This window comes from Tyto alba, unplaced genomic scaffold (genome assembly GCF_018691265.1).
Source record: "Tyto alba isolate M040663 unplaced genomic scaffold, T.alba_DEE_v4.0 Super-Scaffold_19, whole genome shotgun sequence".
NCBI classification, from domain to species: Eukaryota; Metazoa; Chordata; class Aves; order Strigiformes; family Tytonidae; genus Tyto; species Tyto alba.
In genome coordinates this window covers 13,379,252-13,401,223 of record NW_024881281.1, presented here as the reverse complement: position 1 = coordinate 13,401,223, position 21,972 = coordinate 13,379,252, and the positions used below count along the sequence as shown (strand labels likewise).

General features: G+C 50.8%; 1 protein-coding gene across 1 annotated transcript; it reads left to right on the top strand.

Annotated features, from left to right (window-relative positions):
• The first annotated feature begins 13,719 nt into the window (after positions 1–13,719).
• Positions 13,720–14,655, top strand: LOC116965150 (olfactory receptor 14A16-like). Its single transcript, XM_033007162.2, has one exon. The coding sequence runs from the start codon at positions 13,720–13,722 to the stop codon at positions 14,653–14,655; it is 936 nt and encodes a 311-aa protein (XP_032863053.2).
• Positions 14,656–21,972: the final 7,317 nt, after the last annotated feature.

Sequence of the window (21,972 nt, the reverse complement as noted above, 5' to 3'; positions counted from 1 at the left end):
TAAGTTGTGCCTTGTCATGTATTAAGAAAATCTTTGAACAAACGTTAGGGCAGGCTCTGCTCGTACAAAAAGAAAAAGGGGGAATTGTTGGGGAATGGCTCAGAGACAAGGGTCATGAGTCCACCGAGCAGTTGTACGATCAGAGCCTGTTTTAGGGGCTGATGCTGGGCCTCACTGATGCTGGGCCTCACTAGGGTTTGCCTGCAGCTGCTCGCAGCAGCTGATAGATGAGGAGTGTCAAGGACGCTTTGGCCTTGTGTACCGTGGTGTGTCGAAAACAGGTTAAGAGGAATTAGAAATAGTAGCATGAGAAACAGTGTTATGAGAAGCTTGTGCTGTTAGCTAACTGCAAGTAGGTGGACCGTGCAAATACGATCTTTAGATCTTAAGCCAATCAGCTAGTGACTAGTAGGCATAATAATTAGCGTTGTCTGTATAAATATATGTACCCAGACCAATAAAGTTAGTTGATGCTCTATCACCCACATTGAACCCGTCTCGGCGTGTCATTCCTCCGCTGCCCGCAATTAAAGTCCTCTTGGGTGATGTTCCTGGGCACCTAAAAGAGAAGAAAATGTCCAAATGCAGTCAGCAGGGACTTTCCAAGGGTAAATCATGCCCCGCCAACCTGATTGCCAGCAGGATGAAGTAACTGGTTTTGTACGTGACATAAGAACAGTGTATGTCAGGTACCTCCAATGCAGCAAGACACTGGCCATGACCTCCCTCAATATTCTCATACCCACGTTAGGCCATTACAGTCTGGACGGGTCGACAGACAGAGAGGTGAAACACCAGTTGGAGGCTCAGGCTCAGAGAGCTGTGGTGAAGGAGTCATACCCTACCTGGAGGCCAGGGGGAGATACTGGGGCATTGTGGGGCAGCACAGGGAACTCTCCTGTGATCTGAGCAATTGAACAACTCTATCCATGACCCAGAGGAGTCAATTCTGACAGTGATTGTCAATGACAGTAAATTGGGAGGACCATTCCTGTGCCCTAGGGATGCCATTCAGATGAAACCAGGCAGGTGAGAGGACTGTCCTGTCAGGAACTTCATGAGACAGGAGAAGGACAATGTCCAGGTCTTGCCCCTGGGAGAGACTGACACCCTGCAGTGACAGGAGAAGGGGACTGCCTGAATGGGGAGCAGCTCTGTGGACAAGTCTTTGGTTGTGCTCAGGAATAGAAAGCAAAACATGATCAGGCAGCGATCAGCACAATCCAGCATGACCTTGTTGCAAAGGCAGCCAGCAGTGCCCTGGAGTGCTTAAAGAGGAGCCCTGACAGAAGACTGAAGAGAGTGATTTACCCACCACTTGTCACTCGCCAGACTACCTGTACACTGTTGTATCAATTTTGGTTCAAGTGTGTTGGGACTGGCTGGGATGGGGTTAACTGTCATTGTCGCAGCCCTTATAGTGGCTTCTTTTTCTTTTGAGCCTAAACCAGCATTGAAAACACAGCAGTGTTGTGGTTATTGCGGAGCAATGCATACACAGCATCAAGGTGTTTTCTGTTTCTCACTCTTTTTCCTTCCTGTGAATAGCTGCAGGTGGGCAAGAAGTTGGGAGTAGATGGGACACAGCCAGGACAGCTGACTTCAACTGATCAAAGACATATTCATAGAATCATTGTATCATAGAGCAGCCCACCTTGGAAAGGTCCAACCTTTTCTGAGAAAGGGAGCCTACATGAGACTACCTAGCACTCTGTCCAATTGCTTCTTGAAAACCTGCATTGGTGGGGACTCCACAACATCCCTTGGGGAGTTCCTTCCAGTGAATGACTGCTCTTAGCCCTTTGGACTGTCTCCAGTCTGCCTGCGGATTTCTTTCATTGTTGGGACCAGAACTGGACACAGCACTCCAGCTGTAGCCTGACAAAGCCTGAGCAGAGTGGGATGATCATGTCCCTGTGACTGCTCATAACGCCCCTGTGGATGCAGCCCAGGAGCCTATTTGCTGTTGTTGCTGCAGCGGGGCACTGCCGGAGCCTCTTCAGCTTGCTGTCCACCAGGAACCCCCAGGTCCCTCTCAGCAAGGCTGCTCCCCAGCCACACACCTCCCGGCCTCTACTGGGCTCTTTGGTTGCTCTGACTCAGGTGCAGGACTTTTGACTTGTCTTTGTCTTGTGGTTCATATTATTCTTGCTGGCCCATTCGTCCAGCCTGTGCAGGTCTCTCTGTAAGATGGCTCTCCCTTCTGGCATGTCCACCTCACCACCCAGGTTAACGTGCTCAGCAAACTTGGTGAGGGTGATTTCAACCCCACCATCCAGATCATTTCTGAATATGTTAAACAGCATGGGACCCAGTACCAATTCCTGGGGGATCCAATGTGCTTCAGGCTTCCAGCCTTCGTAAAAGCATTGATCGCCACCCTCTGAGTGCAGCCTGTGAGCCAATTTCCTACCCATCTCACACACCACCCCTCCAAACCGTGGCTTGCCACTTTGTCCAGGAGAAGGATGTAGGAAACAGTGTTGAATGCTTTGCTGAAGCCCAGGACAACAACATCCACTGATCTCCCCATGTCACCAGAAGATCTTATTTTGTTGAGGAAGATGATGATGTTGTATTGGCATGATTTGTCCCTGGGCAATCTGTGCTGGATTTTCCCAATCACCTCCTCCATTTGGTTTGTGATAGTTGAAAAGTTCTCTGGATCAATCCCCAATACAGTTTTCATTGCCCCTTCTCCCAGGTCCATGATTGTTTGGAGGCTCCCCCAGCATCTGACCCCTGCCCAGACCCAGCTGTGGCCCATGCTGGTCTTTACAGACAGCCCTGCTCCAGGGTTTGCTGGGGTCTGGGCCAGGAGAGAGGCCGGGCAGGGCTGGCCTGTCCCCCCATACAGGCACTGAGACCAGCAGGAGGATTGAGATGGTCTCACAGAAAGACTCACCCATAAGCTTGGGTGAGCAGCCAGTGTTGGAAATGGCCAGTGAGAGATGCTGGGGGGTGATGAAGGCCCTGGGCCACCTTCCTGATCTGGTCATTCTAACAAGGGCACAGAGCAGCCTCTTCTCTCCTGCACCTGCATGCCTTTGATCCCTTCCACAAGCCCTGGCTCTGCACCATAAATCCCCTGGTGTGTCCTTACCCTGTGTGGTCATGCAGTACGACTTATACTCTGTTCTTTTTCTCTTCCTGGTACTTTCCAGTCAAGCCCAACTTCTGCAAGATTCCCCCCTCCCCTGCCCTCCTCCACCTCTACTCCCCAGCAAAGCCCAGTCTGAGTTAGTCCCAAGTCAGGTTCCTGGCACTCCCACCACAGCCTCAGCCCCTCTGAAAGGCAGAGCAGGTCCTCGGGGGCAGAGAGGGGTCAGCCCTGGAGATGGGAGACATCAATGGCACAAGGAGAAGAAGGTCAGTGGCACCCGGCATCCCCTGCTCTCCTCTCCAGCACATCCTGAGGGCTCTGCAGCCCCTCCATGCCATCCCCTCTCCCGTGACATGCACAAGAGCCCCGGCCCTGGAGGTTCACAGGCAGCTTCCTCTGCCATGCTGACAGAGAGGCCTGCCCTGAGCTGGTGCAGCCAGAAAGGTGTTTTCATTCCCCATCCATTCCTGCCCTGATAAGGATGGATCTAAGGCAAAAAAGTTGTGAGTTCATTTATTCTGATTAGGTACACAGAGAGCTCCTTATTGAGAACAGGTCTCTGGGTTGCACAAGATGGTTGGATACTGAAGTAGGAGGGAAAGAATAATGTTATTTCTTTGAAGAACACATCATCACAACTGGAAAAACAAGGACCAAAATGTATAAAGAAGCGATGTAATTCTTGGGTTGTCATGACATATAGTGGGGATCATCTGCAGAGAAAAGATGAGAGTCTATGTCTGCTGAAAAACCTCCGATCGGTTTCCTCAAGGCATCCTTGAGTTCCTGGTTCCTTATGCTATAGATGAGGGGGTTCAGTGCTGAAAGGCATCACCAAATACAGAAATGACACTACCAGATCCAGAGATGGGGAGAACATGGAGGAGGGCTTCAGGTAGGCAAACATGGCAGTGTGGATGAAGAGAGAGACTATGGCCAGGTGAGGGAGGCACATGGAAAAGGCTTTGTGCTGTCCCTGCTCAGAGGGGATCCTCAGCATGGCCCTGAAGATCTGCAGATAAGACAGCAGGATGAAGAAAACCCAACCAAATACTGAACGGGATGTAGCCAGGAGAAATCCATAAACCATTTTCTAACCAGGCCTGTGCTTCCCAGCCCAGTTTCTCTCTGGCCTTGGAGACAGGAGGGTTTGCTCAATCTCTTGTCTTCCAATTTCAGCTTTATGTTTCCATTGCCATCCACTCTGGCCCATCTCTGCTCTGAAGCAAAGCCTTTGCACACATGGGGTCTTGGACACTTGGTACCAGGTTTCCCTGAGACAAGTCAGAGCTTGGCCTGGTGCTACCCTTGAGGTGCTGCGACCCAAATGTGCACTGATGCCCTCAGCTGGGACAAGAGGGAGCCTGTGGGTTTTAACATGAATAGAGAAACTGAGTCTCTTCGAAGCACCTCAAGGAATTCTCTGGTTGGAGAAGCCTGGGCCTCACTGGGGACTTTAATGGCCCTGGCATTTTCTGGAAGAGGAACACAGCAGCATGCAAACAGTCCAGGCAGTCTGGGGACAGCTTGTTTTCACAGCTGCCACATGGGCCAACAAGGGCAATGCAAACCTGGAGCTGATAATTGCAAGCAGGGAAGAGCTGGTCGGGGTGTGAAGACTGGCTGTTGGGACAGTGACAGCGGAGTCCGAGCTCCTGAGGGCAGTAAGGAAGGAGAATAGAAGACTGCAGATGTCAATCCTCAGTGGAGCAGATCTGGCCGATTGTGGGGAGTTTTAGCCAGGATCTCATGGTCAGCAGCAGTGATGGGCAGCAAAGCCAAGTATACGTGATTTTCAAGGACAGCATCCTCCAAGCACCGCAGTCTTCTGTATCTAAACTCAATTGAAACTTGAATGGGCATTCATGGGCTTCATCATAAGATTTTACTACTTTAGGAACAGTAGCAAGAAGAAACAGGAATAAGGCTTGGTCGCATCTAAATTTTTTAAGATTGGTGGTGATAGAGCCGAGATACTTTATTGTCTCTTTGCCTCATATTTCACCAAGAGGTTCTCCTAAGCCATTGTGCCTCAAGGCAGGACTCCAGAGGAAAACAGCTAATGGTGGAGAGGAATCGAATCAGGGGCTATATGAAAAAATGCGAATGTTACCTGTGAAATGGAATCAGATGTATCCAACTCTCTTTACATAGGGGGAGAGAAAGCATTATCAGCTTGCTGGTCTTTGTCCATGGCCTGTGACAAAATGAATGAGAATGTACAGAACAGTGTCAAAGTTCTGGCAATTAAATCTTCTTTCATATGGTTTACACCAAGGTCAACACTGTAAATGGTTCAACTTTTGCCAAACATCTTCATTCAAGGGTTGATTCAGCTGCCCACAAAGTGGTGACCACTGCCTGCAATATACACAAGGGTAGATGAAGCCATGGCATGGGACTGGGAAATGTGTCCCCGGGCTGATGGGAGACTTTCTGGAGCAGGAGCTGGTGGACAGGCAGGGTGAGCCAAAGCATCTCAGTCGAGACACCTCATTCCTGTCCCTTGAGCAGATGAGGAAGCCTGGACAATTGCACCCAAGCTGCCTCGTGTTGGAGGCGAATGAGAAATGAGTGGGTCCAGATGCTGCAGAGCCTACTTGAAGACGTACCTGTAGCCCACATACAGTGGGATGAGTGCAGATATGGCTATTCAAAAGAGGGCATTTCCTTTCTTTTGACTCTTTACATCCCTCTGTCTATTTAGGGAGCTTATAACTTCAGGGTGTGAGTGACCGTGAGTGATTACAGACAGAGTCTGGGGCAGGGGGTACTCTGAGGGAACTTGGGATCTCTGCTTGACAAAAAATATGTTTTCCTTTGGTGTAAGGGCATCTCCACTGTAGAAACTGTACGTCAGAGCAGTTTAGGTGGACTTCATATGCAGAAGAGGAGTTCCGCGTTTCTTTTTTTTTTTTTTTTTTTTATTATTATTATTATTATTGAACTGGACCATCATTTGGTTTTGTTTTTTGGCAAGTAAGAAACATTCTTCTGTGTCTCTGTGCAGCTCATTTCCTGAGTATGGGAGGTAGGAGTTGATGTGAATGGGCTGAAACGTGCAGCTACAGACTGTCCTGGAGAAAGCTCAGATTGGAACAAAGGTGTTGTAAGTCACAGGGGGCTGGTGAGAGACATGTGGGGTTGGAGGTAGGGACAAACACTGTCCAGAGAGTGTCTGACGTACAGGGTCTTGACTTCCATCCGTATTCAGACTTAATCAGGAGATCCTTTAAAATCGGTGTCAATTGCAGTTGGGTGATGTCCCTTAGTGTGTAAGCAGGAAAATAAGAACTAGTGGAAAAAAGAAGAGATTGTTTCTTATTAACATGCAGTACTGAAATCTTTTCAGTATGACTACACTCCTGAACCACTCAAATTCACCAGATAGGAACTGAGGAATTCAGTGATACTCAGAGACCTGGCTATTGAGGAAGTTTTAGCTGCTACTGAGCCCTCTGGTGCCAAGTTGCTGAACTGCAGATCCTGGAAAGGGGCTGATCTGGCCTCTAGAGAAGTCGGAATCAGCAGGAACCCTCCAAGTTCCTGAGGGTGTCAGTGATCGCCACCGAGGGCCATCACCGAAGAGCTCCTGGAGGGAATGAGGAGACAAGGTTCCTGTCCCTGAGGGTGGTGAAGCAGGAAGGCAGAGGCACTGCTGCCAGGCTGAAAATCAAATGTTGAGGTGACTGTGAAAGCCCGTGATGTGTTTCCTTAAGCAGGATGTTCAAGCCCTGACCCCCATAGCCTAGGAATGGGGATCCTTCCCCTCAGGGATGCTGAGGGCTCTTCCTGATGCAGTGAGATGTAGGGGGGTGTGATGCCGAGTGCAGATCATTCTTTGTATTTCTTTCACAATTCTCCAATCAAGTGGTTGCCATTCTGCATGTTGTTCTCGCCTGATAATAGGGAACGCCTGCGGGGTGTTTTTTATAGTCCCTTCTAGGATTCCGTTTGTAATTACGGCTTGCCACTTGTGTGAGCCATTATAGGATGGGTCTGACGGGGGCAGTGTTGGCTTATTTTTTGGCGCTGTTGTCCCGTCCAGCTTTTCAGGGGACCGCTGTTCCATTAGTCGTCTTACTTTTTGCAGATGCTTTCCCCTTTTTATGTCATCCTCATTTTCCTGTAGCGGGTGTCAGTACAATCCCCTCTCTATTTTTTTTGGTGGTGTTTCCTCCCGGTTTCGAACCGGGGACCTTTCACGTGTCAGGCTAAAACCTTCCTCTTTTCTATCAGAATTTTCTCCAATTTCATCCTCTGTGTCTGAGTTAGGGTTATTTTTGGTAGTTAATGTGAGTAAAGCATGCCTAGTGTCTTGATCGACAGCCAATTGTTCAAGGGCATTTCTACAAGTTTTCCATGTTTGTGCTAATCGTCCTGCCTGTTTGTTCCCAGCCAAATAGCTTTCCCAAATATCCTGGCTTAGTTTGTCCCAGACACTGAGAGCAAAAGCCTGATCAATATTTTGCAAAATGTTCTTGCGCTGACCCCATTGCAGAAGATCTGCTAACGTTCTTTTATTTACTGGGGGTTTTGTGCGTTTGGTGACTTCCTTTAAAGCAGAGAAAACAGCCTTCTCCTGAGCTGATGCAGCTACTCCCATGGTTGCCTCCTTTTTATATTCTCCTGGGCCCAGTATTTCACATGCAACCGTATCACCCACCGACTTTTTCTTCATGCAGGGCTTACCTGGTTCAGTGGCTTGAGATCAGTGAGATCCTGGAGGAGCCTCCAAATGCAGCAAATTCTCGTGCCCATGCGCAGCCTGGCCTCATGTCGGTGACAAAGCCAATCTCAGATGCCAATATGGTGTGCAGAAAGCACTCGTTTATTAAGCCTCAGTGATACATATTTATCTTATTCTGTGTTCCGTACACGCGCTGAGCATGCATACTACATTACAACTATAGGCTACTAATTCTGTATGTTAGTTTGTGATTGGTGCTGCAGGCCAATCACTCGCTGTTCACGCGCCTTAGCGGATTGGCTGCTCTTTTTCCTGAGTCCGTTCCCAGCTTCTTCTCTAAATGTTGATCCATCACTTTGTTTTCCATCACCTTGTTTTCCTTGTGGTCTTGGTTGCCTTGGTGACTCTTATCATAGGTCCTGATATGGCTGCTGGGCCACATAAACCCCCACAGACCCATAGTTAAAGTAACTCAGAATGTTCAGGTAGAATCTAATTAAGCTCATCCATGAGCTAAGGCAAACCGTCTGAGCACAGTGAAGGACAGTGAGTGCTGGCCTAACAGGAAGAAGGATGTAGATCTCTGGTGTAGGAGCTGTCTTTCTCCTGCCATGACCAGTGCACATTACACTGGAGTTAAAGCCCCAGTCCAGCACCAACGGAGTGAAGACCCAAGGGCACAACTGCACAATGATTTCGTGGTACCTCTGCTGGTGACAGCTTGAAACACCAAATGCGTCTTGGTAGTAGCACATCCTATTAGTAATTGGACAGAAGCCCCACTTGCAAAACCGGCATGGTTGCCATCACTGCAAATCTACTGTTTAACAGTGTCATTTCTTGATGGGGTGTGTTGCACAGCACAGACTCTGATCTCAGCACCGGCTTTGTCACAGTCATTATGCACGAGCACTGCAGAGCCTAAAGGCACCATGTCCTACCCGGGTTCTGTCCAGCTGTGGGGCAGGGGAGAGGGAAAGGCCAAGAAAGGGGCTGGGTTTGGTTGTTGAATGTGGGCTGCAGCAGAGATGAGGAGTCAAGGGAGTGGATGGGGAGAGACAGGCAAAGGCAACACCAGTTGTGGGGTTGATTGTGAGGCCATGACTGTTACAGGAGCCTGATTGGCCAGCAGCTGGCCCCAGCAATTTGGGACCAAGATGTGCATCACAAAACCACTCATCCCAGCAGAGACAATCTAGGGACAGAGAAGCAGGGGAGAAGCATACCAAAGGCAGATGGCAGGAATGGTGATGATGATGAGGTGGCTCCCACTGCAGCAGCCTGACTTGCCCCCAGGAGACGTGCTGGCCAGCAGGCATTCTGAGGTCATCCAGTGCATCTGAGAACCCACCCAACAGAAACGACCTCCTTGGGGAGGGGAGGGCTGAGGCAGGTGGAAGAGGCCCACCTGCGTTCTGATTCTGGGGGCACCTCTGTTCTTGTGACCTGAGCAGCCACAGCAGACAGGAGGGCAGGCAGGGCTCATGGCCACCCTGCTTAGGACTAGCCCTGAGAATGCTGGAAAGTCTTTTCCTTATCTCCAGGGTGAACATCCCCTGTTTCACCCAACCCTCCTCTTCCAGCCTCTTAACATGCTCCATGGCGGAGAACCCCATTCTGTATTCTTGCAGACCTCCTCATAGGTGCGGAGAGGCTGCAGGGAGGTGCCCCTCAGCCTTCCCTTCTCCAGGCTGCACAAGCCCAGCTCCCTCAGCCTCTCCTCACAGGCAAAGTGTTCCAGCCCCGGCCTGTCTTGGGGGCCATTCACTAAACCTCCTCCAGCTTGCCAACATCCTCCCTGTACTGGGGATCTGCAATCCGGACAGAGTAACCTGGACAAGCCCATCTCTCGATCTCCTGGCCGTCCTGCTGGCCACAAAGGCCTGGGTGCAGCTGGCCTCCCTTGCTGCCAGGGCACACGGCTGCCTCCTTTCCAACCCACCCAGACCTTTCCCACGGGGCTTCTCCCAGCCAGGCAGCTCCCAGCCTGTGCCATTGCCAGGGGGATGTCCTGCAAGGTCACACACGGGCACTTGGCCTTGCTGGGGTGCCTGAGGTTCCCACCAATGCGTGCTCTCCTGCTCGTGGAGCCCTTTCCCTCAGCACAGAGACCTGGAGACCTTTTCAGAAAAGACTCAGGCAAAGAGGGCATTGAGTGCCCCTTCCCCACCTGTCTCTGCTGTTATTAAATCACCCTCACCATTCATCAGCAGCCCTGTATTTTCCTTCTTCAGCCTTGGTCTCTAATGTGCAACTGAAGCTCTTCCTTTTGCTCTTGACTTTTCCTTTCAACCACCAGCTCCAGGCAAGCTTTTCCTTCCTAAAAACAATGAGGTCCATACATATAAATTTGTTCTTTGTAAACTGTCCTTGCTGTCACCTCCTGGCAGCTGCTTCATGGTCCCTGTCAGAGCCAGCCCTGTCCCTGCACTGACCCAACCTCCCTGCCCCATAAACACATTATTGTCAAGGGAAGACCCGTGGTGGAAGGAAGGTGTCTAGGCCAATCCAAACCATGGGCAGTGGAGAAAGAGGAACAAGGGTGGGCTGTTGCTATGATAGGCTATTGTACTGCAACATCTGTACCTAAATAGATAGACAAAATGGATCCCTCCAAGAGTTGGACTTGAACCTTCCATCTATCCAGAACCTGGCCTTGGCATCCTCTCATTCCCCTGCTCCACCATGCACAAATGCTGGGCCCGTGCAAAACTCCTGAATTTCAACAAGGCCAGGTTCAAGGTCCTGGTCATGCATCGAGGCCATCCTAAGCACAGGCTGGGCAAAGAGTGGATTGAGAGCAGCCCTGTGGAAAAAGACTTGGGGGTACGAGTGGATGGAAAACTGACTTTGAGCCAGCAACATGAGCTCGCAGCCCAGAAAGCCAACCATGTCCTGGGCTGCATGAAGAGAAGAGTGGCCAGCAGGTCAAGAGAAGTTTTTCTCCCCCTCTACTCTGCTCTTATGAGACTCTACCTGCAGTGCTGTGTCAAGATCTGGGACCACCCGCATAAGAAGGACATGGACCTGCTCGAGATGGGCCAGAGGAAGCCATGAAGATGATCAGGGGGCTGGAGGAGCTCCCCTGTGAGGACAAGCTGAGAGAGCTGGGGGTGTTCAGCCTCAAGAAGAGAAGGCTCCAGGGAGATCATCTTGCTGTCTTCCAGTAATTAAAGGGGTCCTGCAGGAAGCATGGCAGGAGACTCTAGATCAGGGATTGTAGGGAGAGGTGAAACTTCTCGAGGCAACCTGTTCCACTGTCTTCACAATCTCATGGTAAAACATTTCTTCTTTAAATCAAATCTAAATCTAAAATTGTTGTCCCTTGTCCTGCCAATACAGGCCCTGTTAAAAACCCTCACTTGGTCTTTCTTGGCCTATGACCACTCTATTTTAATACAAACAACTTGGCAAGTGCCCAGACATCTCCCAAGACGGGGTTTGGAGGCCTCAAGTGCATGAGCAGTATAGGGAGGTTGAATGTCGTAGGAGAGTGGAGTGGAGACATGGGACAGTCTAGGAGTAGACTGACAGAGCTTGAAGAGAGGTTTCAGAGATGTTGATTTTCTTCATAGTGGAAAACAGCGTGAGAAAGAAATAATGCCACAAAGTGCAGCTGGGGAAGGCCAGAGTGGACACAAGCAGCAAAGCAACACATTACTCAGAAGGATTCTGGATCAGCCCAAGGCTTTGTGTTTCAAGCAAGAGCCAGGAAGGATGGTGAGAGATCAGGAAAGGAAGGAAGAGGCTCAGGTGGGAACGAGGTGAGACAGCTGGGGGGATGAGGACAGCCTGCAGGGAAAGAGGCGCAGGAGATGCAACCCCATAGGACAGCCTGTGGTGGAGATGACAGAGGGCTGTGGGAAAGATGAAAGCCCCCAATAAAATCAACCCCATCACGATTTTGGCTATGGCTGTTGTCTCTGCCACTGATGCCTGTGAGGAGGCGCAGTCCCTTGCAGCACAGGGGCCTCATGGCCTCCTTGTGCATCCTCAGGAGCCTGGGAGGTGCACATCTCCATAGCCCCTACCCCAGGAAGAGCCCTGAGGAATGTGGGAGGGACAGGATCTCCCTTCCCAGAGGCTGGGGGTCGTGGCTTGGCCATTCTGTTAATGGGCACAGGGCCTGGTCTTTTGCCTTAATGCAACACATTCAGGTTTACACAGCATCAGAGACACCTGTCCATTGCTTTTCCAGACCTGTCATCACTGCCTCCAGATTTCTGCTCTAACAGGACCCTGGGAAGGCTTTGTCAACAGTGGCCCTCAGTGGAAACAATTAAAGCCACAAGAAACATTGGAGTTTGAATACAACTCTTTGGGAGGTTTCTTCAGCTTCTTCTCTGTGCATGATTTCCATGGAGTTGGCACCAAACCCTCCTGGGGGGTCATTAAACTGCCTTGGGCTGTTGCTGTGGTGCTGAGCTGGGCCGGGCTCCTGGGCCGGAGGGAGCTCCTGGCAAGTGGGCAGCGCTGCAGAGAGACAGCTCTGCCCAGGAGCAGCTCCTCTGCAAAGCGCAGCAGGGCTGGGGGCACTGCCTGCAGGCACCCAGGGCAGAGCAGCGGGGCACACACAGCTTCAAGGCAGCCTGGGCTGGGAGGCTGCTGAGAGCTCCAAGGAGGAGAAAGCGTCCGGGCCCTGGCCACAGTAAGTCTGGGGGTGCAGGGCAATGCAGCTGCAGCTCAGGGAGGGATCTGGGGAAGGCAGCAGAGCCGCCAGGAATCTGCCTCCTGCCTAGAGGAGGAGGAGGAGGAGGAGGAGGTGCTCCCGAGCAGGGCTTCCCTGGTGCCCCCTGCGAGGGCCAGGGCATGAGAGCTGCCTTCTGGCGGGGCCGGCTGCAGGGGTGTGCAGCCGGGTGTGCAGGCAGGGGTGCCCAGGGCTGTCCGTCCCAGCACGGTCCCTGCACCCCAGGGGGCTGTGTGCTGGGGCAGGGACTCTGCCGCCTGCCAGGGTCAGCACTCGGCCTGCCCGGGGAGCTCCCCACGGCGCTGTGGGGAGAAGCTGTGGGGGGAAGGAGAGACCCCCGCCGGGGCAGGGTCCTTCTGCTCTCCAGAGGCTGCTGCTGCCTGGATCAGGGATGCTCACAGCTCCAGATCACCCCAGGACATTGCTTGAGGCACCTTTTCAAGAAGCACAGCAAGGCAGGGGCTACCTGGAAGGAAAGGTGCATTCCAGGGTCTATGAGCTCAGCTTTCTTCGAAGGGAAATGGAAAGGGGCTGTTAACCTTGGGAAAGTCACTGAGACACCTGATCCATTACACCGAGGGATCAGCAGATCTGCCAGAGACATCTTAAAGTGCCTTCACTCACTACTCTATATACCAACAGTACCAAGATCACCTTTGCCTGAGGGTTAAACTTTTGCCTGAGGTGCTTCTTAAGACATGCAAAGGCAGGGACAGCTCCAGGGAGCAGAGACCAGACCACCCCTCTGTATCCCATTCTGTTCAGCTGTACAGGGACAGAGAGAACGCTTTGGAGAAAGGGAATTTGAAAATGGGCTCTTCCATGCTTACAGAATTCAAATTTCTTCTTCAAGTATGTTGTTAATTACATCATCCTCCAATGGAGAGAGCTGTAAGCAGAGGGCACGTGTGTGGTGATCAGCAGGTCACTCATGGGCAGATCAGCTCTTCTGACTCTGCACTAGGGCACAGGGAGCCCTTTTCTCCCTCAGGACTCCCCCATGTTCAGGGGGAGAGCCATGTGAAAGATGAGGATTTCTGCCACTTCAGAGAAGGTGCCCTCACTCAGCAACAGCTCAAATTTGAGATCACTACTAAAAAAGGAATGATGTTATGCTAAAGAAAGAGAAGTAATTCTGAGGGGATTTTTTGTAAAACAAACATAGCATGGGCTCAGAGAAGTCTGCTCTAACTTGTCAGTATCTTCTCCTCTTTCAAGCCCCCTGACTGGAGTGAACAAATGTCCAACAGCAGCTCCATCACTGAATTTCTCCTCCTGGCATTTGCAGACAGACGGGAGCTGCAGCTCTTGCACTTCTGGATCTTCCTGGGCATCTACCTGGCCACCCTCCTGGGAAACGGCCTCATCATCACCGCCATCACCTGCAACCACCTCCTCCACACCCCCATGTACTTCTTCCTCCTCAACCTCTCCCTCCTTGACCTGGGCTCCATCTCCACCACTCTCCCCAAAGTCATGGCCAATTTCCTCTGGGACACCAGGGACATCTCCTACTTGGGATGTGCTGCACAGCTCTTTTTCTTTGTCTTCTTGATAACAGCAGAGTTTTATCTTCTCACCATCATGGCCTATGACAACTACATTGCCATCTGCAAACCCCTGCACTATGGGACCCTTCTGGGCAGCAGAGCTTGTGTCCACATGGCAGCAGCTGCCTGGGGCACTGGGCTGCTCAATTCTCTCCTGCACACTGCCAACACATTTTCCCTACCCCTCTGCCAAGGCAATTTCATAAACCAGTTCTTCTGTGAAATCCCCCAGATTCTTAAACTTTCTTGCTCAGATTCTTACCTCAGGGAAGTTGGGCTCCTTGTGGTTAGTGTCCGTTTAGAATTTGGGTGTTATTTTTTCATCATGCTGTCCTATGTGCAGATCTTCAGGGCCGTGCTGAGGATCCCCTCTGAGCAGGGACGGCACAAAGCCTTTTCTACGTGCCTCCCTCACCTGGACGTGGTCTCCCTGTTTGTCAGCACTTCATTTTTTGCCTACTTGAAACCCCCATCCCTGTCTTCCACATCACTGGACCTGGTGGCGTCATTTCTGTACTCGGTGGTGCCTTCAGCAGTGAACCCCCACATCTACAGCATGAGGAACCAGGAGATCAGGGATGCACTGAAGAATCTGATTCAGTCAGTTGTCTCTCAGCTGGAATAAACTGCCTGTGTTTCTTCAGAAGTGGTTCCAATTCATCTCTGAAACCTGTATATTGAGCATTTTATTTGTTTAAATCTGTTTTTTTCTAGAAATATCTGCAGCCACTCCTCTTCCTCAGAGACATGAACCAGCCTCTCTGACCCAGAGGACTTTGTGCGTGTGTCTGGTAGGACAGTACAGCTGGCCTCACATTAAACATCTCCATAATAAAAGGGGGTTTTCTTAGTACTAATATCTGGAGGTTGGTCTCTTCCTCCAAAGCTGAGGTCAGGAACAGGCTGAAGGAATTGCCCCTCTGAGCGTGCTGCTGTGCTGGGGTTCTCCAGGGGTTCAGGGCAGGAGGGCATGGGGGGATGTGTTAGGGAATAGGCCTGTGCTGCCCCTTCACGTGTGGGTGCCCAGTGCAATGGAAATGATGGCTGATCCATGGGGATCTACCTGGGACCATCTCCCCATGGCTTTCAGACTCCACTGCCCTGCAGAGCAGCACCGCCAGCTCAGGGCCGTGCCTGAGGTGACATCCTGCGACAAGAGCAGACCTATTTCTGGAGGCACCAGTTTGGGCAGCTTTTCTCTCACTGGCACAGCAGGAGCTGCCTGGGGAGCCCCCAGTGCAGGAGTCTTGTGCTGGGGAGAGGGACGGGCACAGAGGGGCTGCCAGCACTGGGCAATCAGGATCTCTTGGAGAGAAGAGCAGCAGAGAGAGGGAGACACTGGCCTGCGTCTGCTCATGGCATGGCTGGCCCCAGCCCTGGGGCTGATGGGGAGGCTGAGAGCCCTCTGTGCCCCAGGAGCTGCTGTGACCTTCCGAGGGGCTGGGGCTGTGGGGTGAGTGCCCAGAGCTCTGCAGCACCCCCCAGCCTACCTCGCTGGTCATTTCCAGCACTGGCTGCTCACCCAGGTTTATGGGTGAGTCTTGCTGCTAAACCATCTCCATCCTCTTGCTGGTCTCAGTGCCTGTATGGGGGAACTGGCCAGCCCTGCCCGGCCTCTCTCCTGGCCCAGACCCCGCCAGACCCCAGAGAAGGGCTGTCTGCACTTGCTGTGAGGTTGTGCTCTGTCCTATTTTTCCAGTTCATCAGTGAAGACATTTAACAGAACTGGACTCAGTATGGACCCCTGGGGTACATCGCTGGTGATCAGCTCCCAAGGGGCCTTTGTGCTATGGGTCATGGCCTTCTGGACCCGGCCTTTCATCCTGTTTCCAGTCCACCTCACTCATGCCTGTGAGGCTGTGATGGGATCCAGTGAGAAAAGCCTTGTTGATGTTGAGCTGAAACACATTCACTTCTCTCCCCTCATCCACCAGCCGAGTCATCTTACTGCTGTGGTGGGCTAACAATTGCTAATAGCCAAACTCCCACCCAACTACTCCCTCACTCCCTCTCCCACCCCAGTGGGATGGCGAAGAAAATAGGAAGAATGGGAATGAGAAAGCTCCTGGGGGGAGACAAAGACAGGGACATCACTTCCCAGTTCCCATTGTGGGCAAGACTTGAGGACTTGATTTGGGGGAAATTAATTCATTTTATTGTCAGTTAAAACAGAGATTTAACTATGAATACAGGTCATGGGGGAAAAAAGCCAAATGTTAAAACAACACCTTTCCTCTTCCCTGTCCCAGGCTCAGCTTCACTCCTTCACTCTAGGCTCCTCTCCCCCATCCCGAGCAGCGCAGGTGTGTTTGGGATAAGGGGTCACATCCAGCACATAACGTTTTTTTTCTGTTATTCCCTCTTTTCCACAGTTTTGCTCTGCTCTGGCACTGGTCCTCCATGGGCTAAAGGGAAGATCTCCTCCACCATGGAGTGCCTCCTCCTCTTTCTCATACCTTGGTGTTCCCTCTGTTGTTTCTCAATATGTTTGTTCTCTCCACCTTTACCAGTCTGGCGTTTGCTGCCATTTCCTGAAGAAGTTTTCACTGGCACAAGGCAATCCCTGGCCACCTCCCACAGAGGCCACCCTTGCAGCCCCTCCAGCCACCAACCCCTTGTCACGTACACCCCCCCACAGTCATCCACTGTGGGAAGTGGAGGTTCAAAAGGCTTCTTTAGTTTTTTTTCTGTTGAACTATGAACCTTTATTATTATATGTTGGCAATAAAGAAACAACTTCCTGTGACAGAAAGACTAGAGCTGAAAACACCCCGGTGTCTGATAGGACACACATCAGTGTTGGAGACACAGTCATCAAGATTGGCCATATAGTGTGTGACCTCACTGAGCTTGCTTTTCCTACATGCTTTTTCAGACTCCATCAGGGCACACGCAGGGCCAATATAAATTGGAGAATGTAGATATTCCTTGATCTAGAAGATGAAAACTGAAGAAAATTGTAAAAACAAGATTTAAAAAAAAAAAAAAAAAAATCAAACCAAACTATTTAATATGAAAATCTTCCTTTTTTAGGCTACATTCTGGAAATTCCTCTATTTGCAACAGTTGAAGAATTAATAAAAATTATGCACAGAGATGTTGCTTCTTAGAGCACAGGGATGTCTCCATCACAAGCTGTCCTACAGCATCTTGCACCTCTGTTCCACACCAGGCTGGAGGCATCAACACAACTAACCCACCTCTCCCTCCACTCAGCATCTCCCCTCCTTTACTAACATCTCTCCATCGTTGCTGCCTTTGTTGCTGTAGCAGGTTCCAAGGAGCTCTGTCACCTGCCCTTCATCAAAGGGTGCATTGCTGAGAGTCAGCTGAAGCTTGTCCAAACCTTGGAATGTTATCCCAGGTGCTCTTCCCAATGAGCAACCCTGAACAGACAGAAGGTGTAAAACCAACTCCTGGAGGGCGATACTTCGTCTTTCTATAGAGATCTTGCAGTAACATAGCCTAGCAGAGCAACAGCCTGCCCTTGCTTCCCTTTCTCCAGTGACCATGGTTTTGCTTGGCACAGACACCCTTCCTTGCACCACAGGTCTTCCCCTGACGATAATGCATTTGTGGGGCAGGGATGCTGGGTCAGCACAGGGACAGGGACCATGAAGCAGCTGCCAGGAGGTGACAGCAAGGACAGTTTACAAAGGACAAATTTCTATGTCTTGACTTTACTCTCCTTAGGAAGGAAATGCTTGCCAGGAGCCAGTGGTTGCAGGGGCAGTCAAAAGCAAAAGGAAGAGCTTCAATCGCTCATTAGAGACCAAGGCTGATGAAGGAACAGGCAGGGCTACTGCTGAATGGAAAGGCTGATTTAATAACAGCAGAGGCAGGTGGGGCTGGGGCACTCAAAGCCCTCTTTGCCTGAGTCTTTTCTGAAAAGGTCTCCAGGCCTGTGTGCTGAGGGAAAGGGCTCCACGAGCAGGAGAGCACGCATTGGCAGGAACCTCAGGCACCCCAGCAAGGCCAAGTGCCCGTGTGTGACCCTGCAGGACATCCCTCTGGCAATGGCACAGGCTGGGAGCTGCCTGGCTGGGAGAAGCCCTGTGGGAAAGGTCTTGGTGGGTTGGAGAGGAGGCAGCCGTGTGCCCTGGCAGCAAGGGAGGCCAGCTGCACCCAGGCCTTTGTGGCCAGCAGGACGGCCAGGAGATCAAGAGATGGGCTTGTCCAGGTTACTGTGTCCGGATTGCAGATCCCCAGTACAGGGAGGATGTTGGCAAGCTGGAGGAGGTTCAGTGAATGGCCCCCAAGATAGGCTGGGGCTGGAACACTGGAACTACCCCCAAATAATTTCAGGGGGGTCAGGGCATGATTTAGCCCCCCCAAAATTGGGATTTTGGGGGGATTCAGTCTGTCACCACCCCCAAAAATGGAGGATATGGGGGGAGAAAACCCAAACCACCCTCAATATAATTGGGGGGGGAGGGGCAGGCAGACCAAAATGGAAGGTTGAGGGGGGGTCAGAGGTGCCAACAACCTGCCAAAATGGAAGACAGAGTAGTGGGGGGAACCAAAACTGATTTAAGGGGAGCCTTAACTGTCCACCCAACCCTTCCAAAATGGGGTTTGGAGGGGCTCAGGGATCAGCCCAAATATAACTGGGGGGGTTGGCAGGAAATACTGTAGTGCCCCGCAAATAGGGGCTTGTGGTTCAAACAACACAAAACCCCCCTCAAATTATTTGGGTGGGCAGTGTCAGGGGACCCTGTGACCCCTCCCAAAATGAGGATTCAGGGGTCTCAGGGCCCCCCAGAATGCTCATCCATGTCAAAGAGCTTCCTCTCCTCTGCCACTGTGGGATCATTTTTGGAGGACAATGGCCACATTGGACAGGAGCAAGACTTTGGCTACATCGCAAAAGGGACGTGAAAAGAGGGAGGAGAACTGAGAGAGCTCTACAACTGGTGAATGGTGAGAACATCTTGATCTTCATCAGCCAGAAGCCTTGGGAGTAGCGAACAGGAATGTAGAAAAACAAGATAAGGATGCTGAGCTTTGTCTGAAGAAAACATGCCAGGCTACGGTTGATGGGAAACCTCTGGTCGTTTCTTAAACAGTGGAAAGTTTTCTACCTTGAGCTAAAAGTGTATAGAACATTGCGTTTGTGCTTGTAAGATTTAATTAACCAATAGGCTTTAGGATACCAGTAACTAACTTATAACCAATGAATTGTCTGGTGCATTATGGACAGAGGGTAGTGACCAATCAAACGTTAGTCTTAGGCGTGTGAACAGTGTGTGAGGAATGCATGTAACCAATCCAGCCTTCTGTTTATGTGTGATCAGTTGCTAGGCAGACATATAAGCACACTTGTATCGGCAATAAACGATTTTGATTTCTGACTCTTATAGAGTTGCTGGAGTCTGTGATTCTCCTCATGCCAACATGCCTGGGAGGTGGGGTCATGAGTGACATCATAGGGCAGGGGAACCACCCCCTCAGGGATGTCATAACCCACCAGTGACATCACAACCCAGGGTTGGGGAATCCCCATCAGAACTAAGTGAGACTCTGATACTGCAATTCCATTGTGGATCCCCACCTCGACCCCATGAGCTCCCCTGTGATGTCATAAGCCCACTCCCACCACACGGGGGTCCACTATGATGTCACAACACTGGTAGGGAGCCCCAAGAGCTTGCTATGACATCACAATCCTGATGCAGAACAGCAAAGTTCCTTTATGATGTCACAGCCCTGGTGGGTAACCCCAAGGGTCCTCTATGATGTCACAATTGTGGCTGGAAACACCAGAGGGTCCTCTATGACATCACAAACATGGTGGTGAACCCCGAAGGTGCACTATGATATCAGCACCCCGGTGAGCAAACCCACTGAGTTTTCTGTGACATCACAACCGTCAGAGAAAACCCCACCCCACGTGGCTGCCTGATGACATCACAACCCAGCAGGACACCCCCCACCCTACGTGGATGTTGTGTGATGCCAGCACCCTGGTGGGGACACTCCACACATGGTCCTCAGTGATGTCACAGCCCCACAGGGAACCCCCATCTCAGAGAGTTCCCCGTGATGTCACTGCCCAGGCAGGGACCCCCCCACTCCAGTGATATCACAAACCAACGGGGAACCACTCCCACCTTCAAGGATTCGCTATGTGAGAAGTAACGGTAGAATTTTGCTTTCGCTAACAGTAATTAAAGAATTACTTTTATTGAGTTAGGCTAAAGCTGTTATTAAATTAGTGTTGCTAAATTTATAACAGTTGTGCACACCTTTTTTGATCACAGGTCAGGCATAGGGTTGGGCATTGTGGGGAGTTGGGCAAGCAGGAGGATGGGGGGTGTGTCTGTGGTTAGGTATCGTGTAAAGAGGAATGGAAGCCAGCAGAAAAGGGTTAAGCAAAGAACTCCTGATGAAGAGGAACCTGGACTTCACCCCCTCCACCAACCCCCCCCACCCAGAGGACCACCGAGACCAACTGGAAACGCCAAAGAAGAGGGCAGGGAAAGAAAACGAGTGGACTTGTTGCTTGGCTTGGTTGTGTTGCATTGTTCTTTCTTTGATTTAATGTTTAAACCGAATAGTTACATATAACACTGTGGATGCCTCCCCTGCTCAGCATCTGCCTGTTTTGTGATAAGAAGTACTGAAGCAGTGGAAAAATACAGAGAGAGAGACAGCCTCGGAGAAACCAAGGAAAAGGAACTGCGCGGGTGCAAAAAGGAGGACTGGAACTATAAAAAGAATCCTCTGCTGGGGCAGGTTGCACCATTGCGTGCAGCTCTATATTCTTTGCTCCACTGACTCTGTCCCCAATAAAACATATTTTTAAATATACGTGGGCTTGTTTCTCACAACTGGGGGGTCATCTGGGATACAGAATTCATCACCCCCATCCTCTCTCACCGGCCACTTCCAGCACTGGCTGCTCACCCAGGTTTATGGGTGAGCATTGCTGCTAAACCATCTCCATCCTCCTGCTGGTCTCAGTGCCTGTATGGGGGGACCGGCCAGCCCTGTCCGGCCTCTCTCCTGGTGCAGACCCTGGCAGACTGAAGAGAAGGGCGGTCTGTGAATCCCCACATGGGACACAGCTGGGGTATGGAAAGGGTTGGATAATGGGGGAGTCTACAAAATGTACATTATGAGGTTATGTCCTGCCAGGGCTATGGGGGGTACGATGAACTGATTGCTCTCACTGGTAACGTAATGGGGGGAACTTCAGAAATGCCTGAATACACCAGCAAGCCCATGACACTTTCATTCCCTCTTTAAAATTATAGACTTATACATCCATTTCTAAAACACATTTCCTATTTATATTTTGAATGGAGAAATTGTTTCCAAGACATATTTCTATTAAGACATTTAATGTCTCCATTGCATCTAAACAGAGCTGAGAGCAATGCTGGTTGAAGAGGTTAGATAGAGCCCACTAGTGTTTCCTTGCTATCAAGGAAAGAAAGAATTTGTAGCATTTCCCTCATATGTTCCCTGGGTTTGAGCTGGCCAAATCTGTATGGGGTGGACATTGGCACAACATCACGGTCCTCCAAGTGCCAGTCCCCAACATACACACAGAGGTCCAGAGCACAGCCAACAAAAGGAAATGTCCTTCCTATCTGATAACCTGATAAACTTCTCCAGTGAATGACTGGCTTGGTAGACGAGTAGAAATTGTCCACCTGGACTTCAGGAAAGCTTTTGACACTGTCTCCCAAAAAATCCTCATCGATGAGCTGGTGAAGCAGAGGCTGGAGAAGCAGACAGTGAGGTGGTTGAAACCTGGCTGAACAGCCGAGCCCAGAGAATGGTGGTCAGTGGCATCAGGTCTTGATGGAGGCCGGTCACCAGTGGGGCACTACAAGGGTCAATACTGGGTCCAGTCCTGTCCCTCCAAACCTCAGTTTTACTGTAATTTTATGGTCCTGTGACATCCTTTCTGGGAAATCAGTGCTGCCGGGCACCT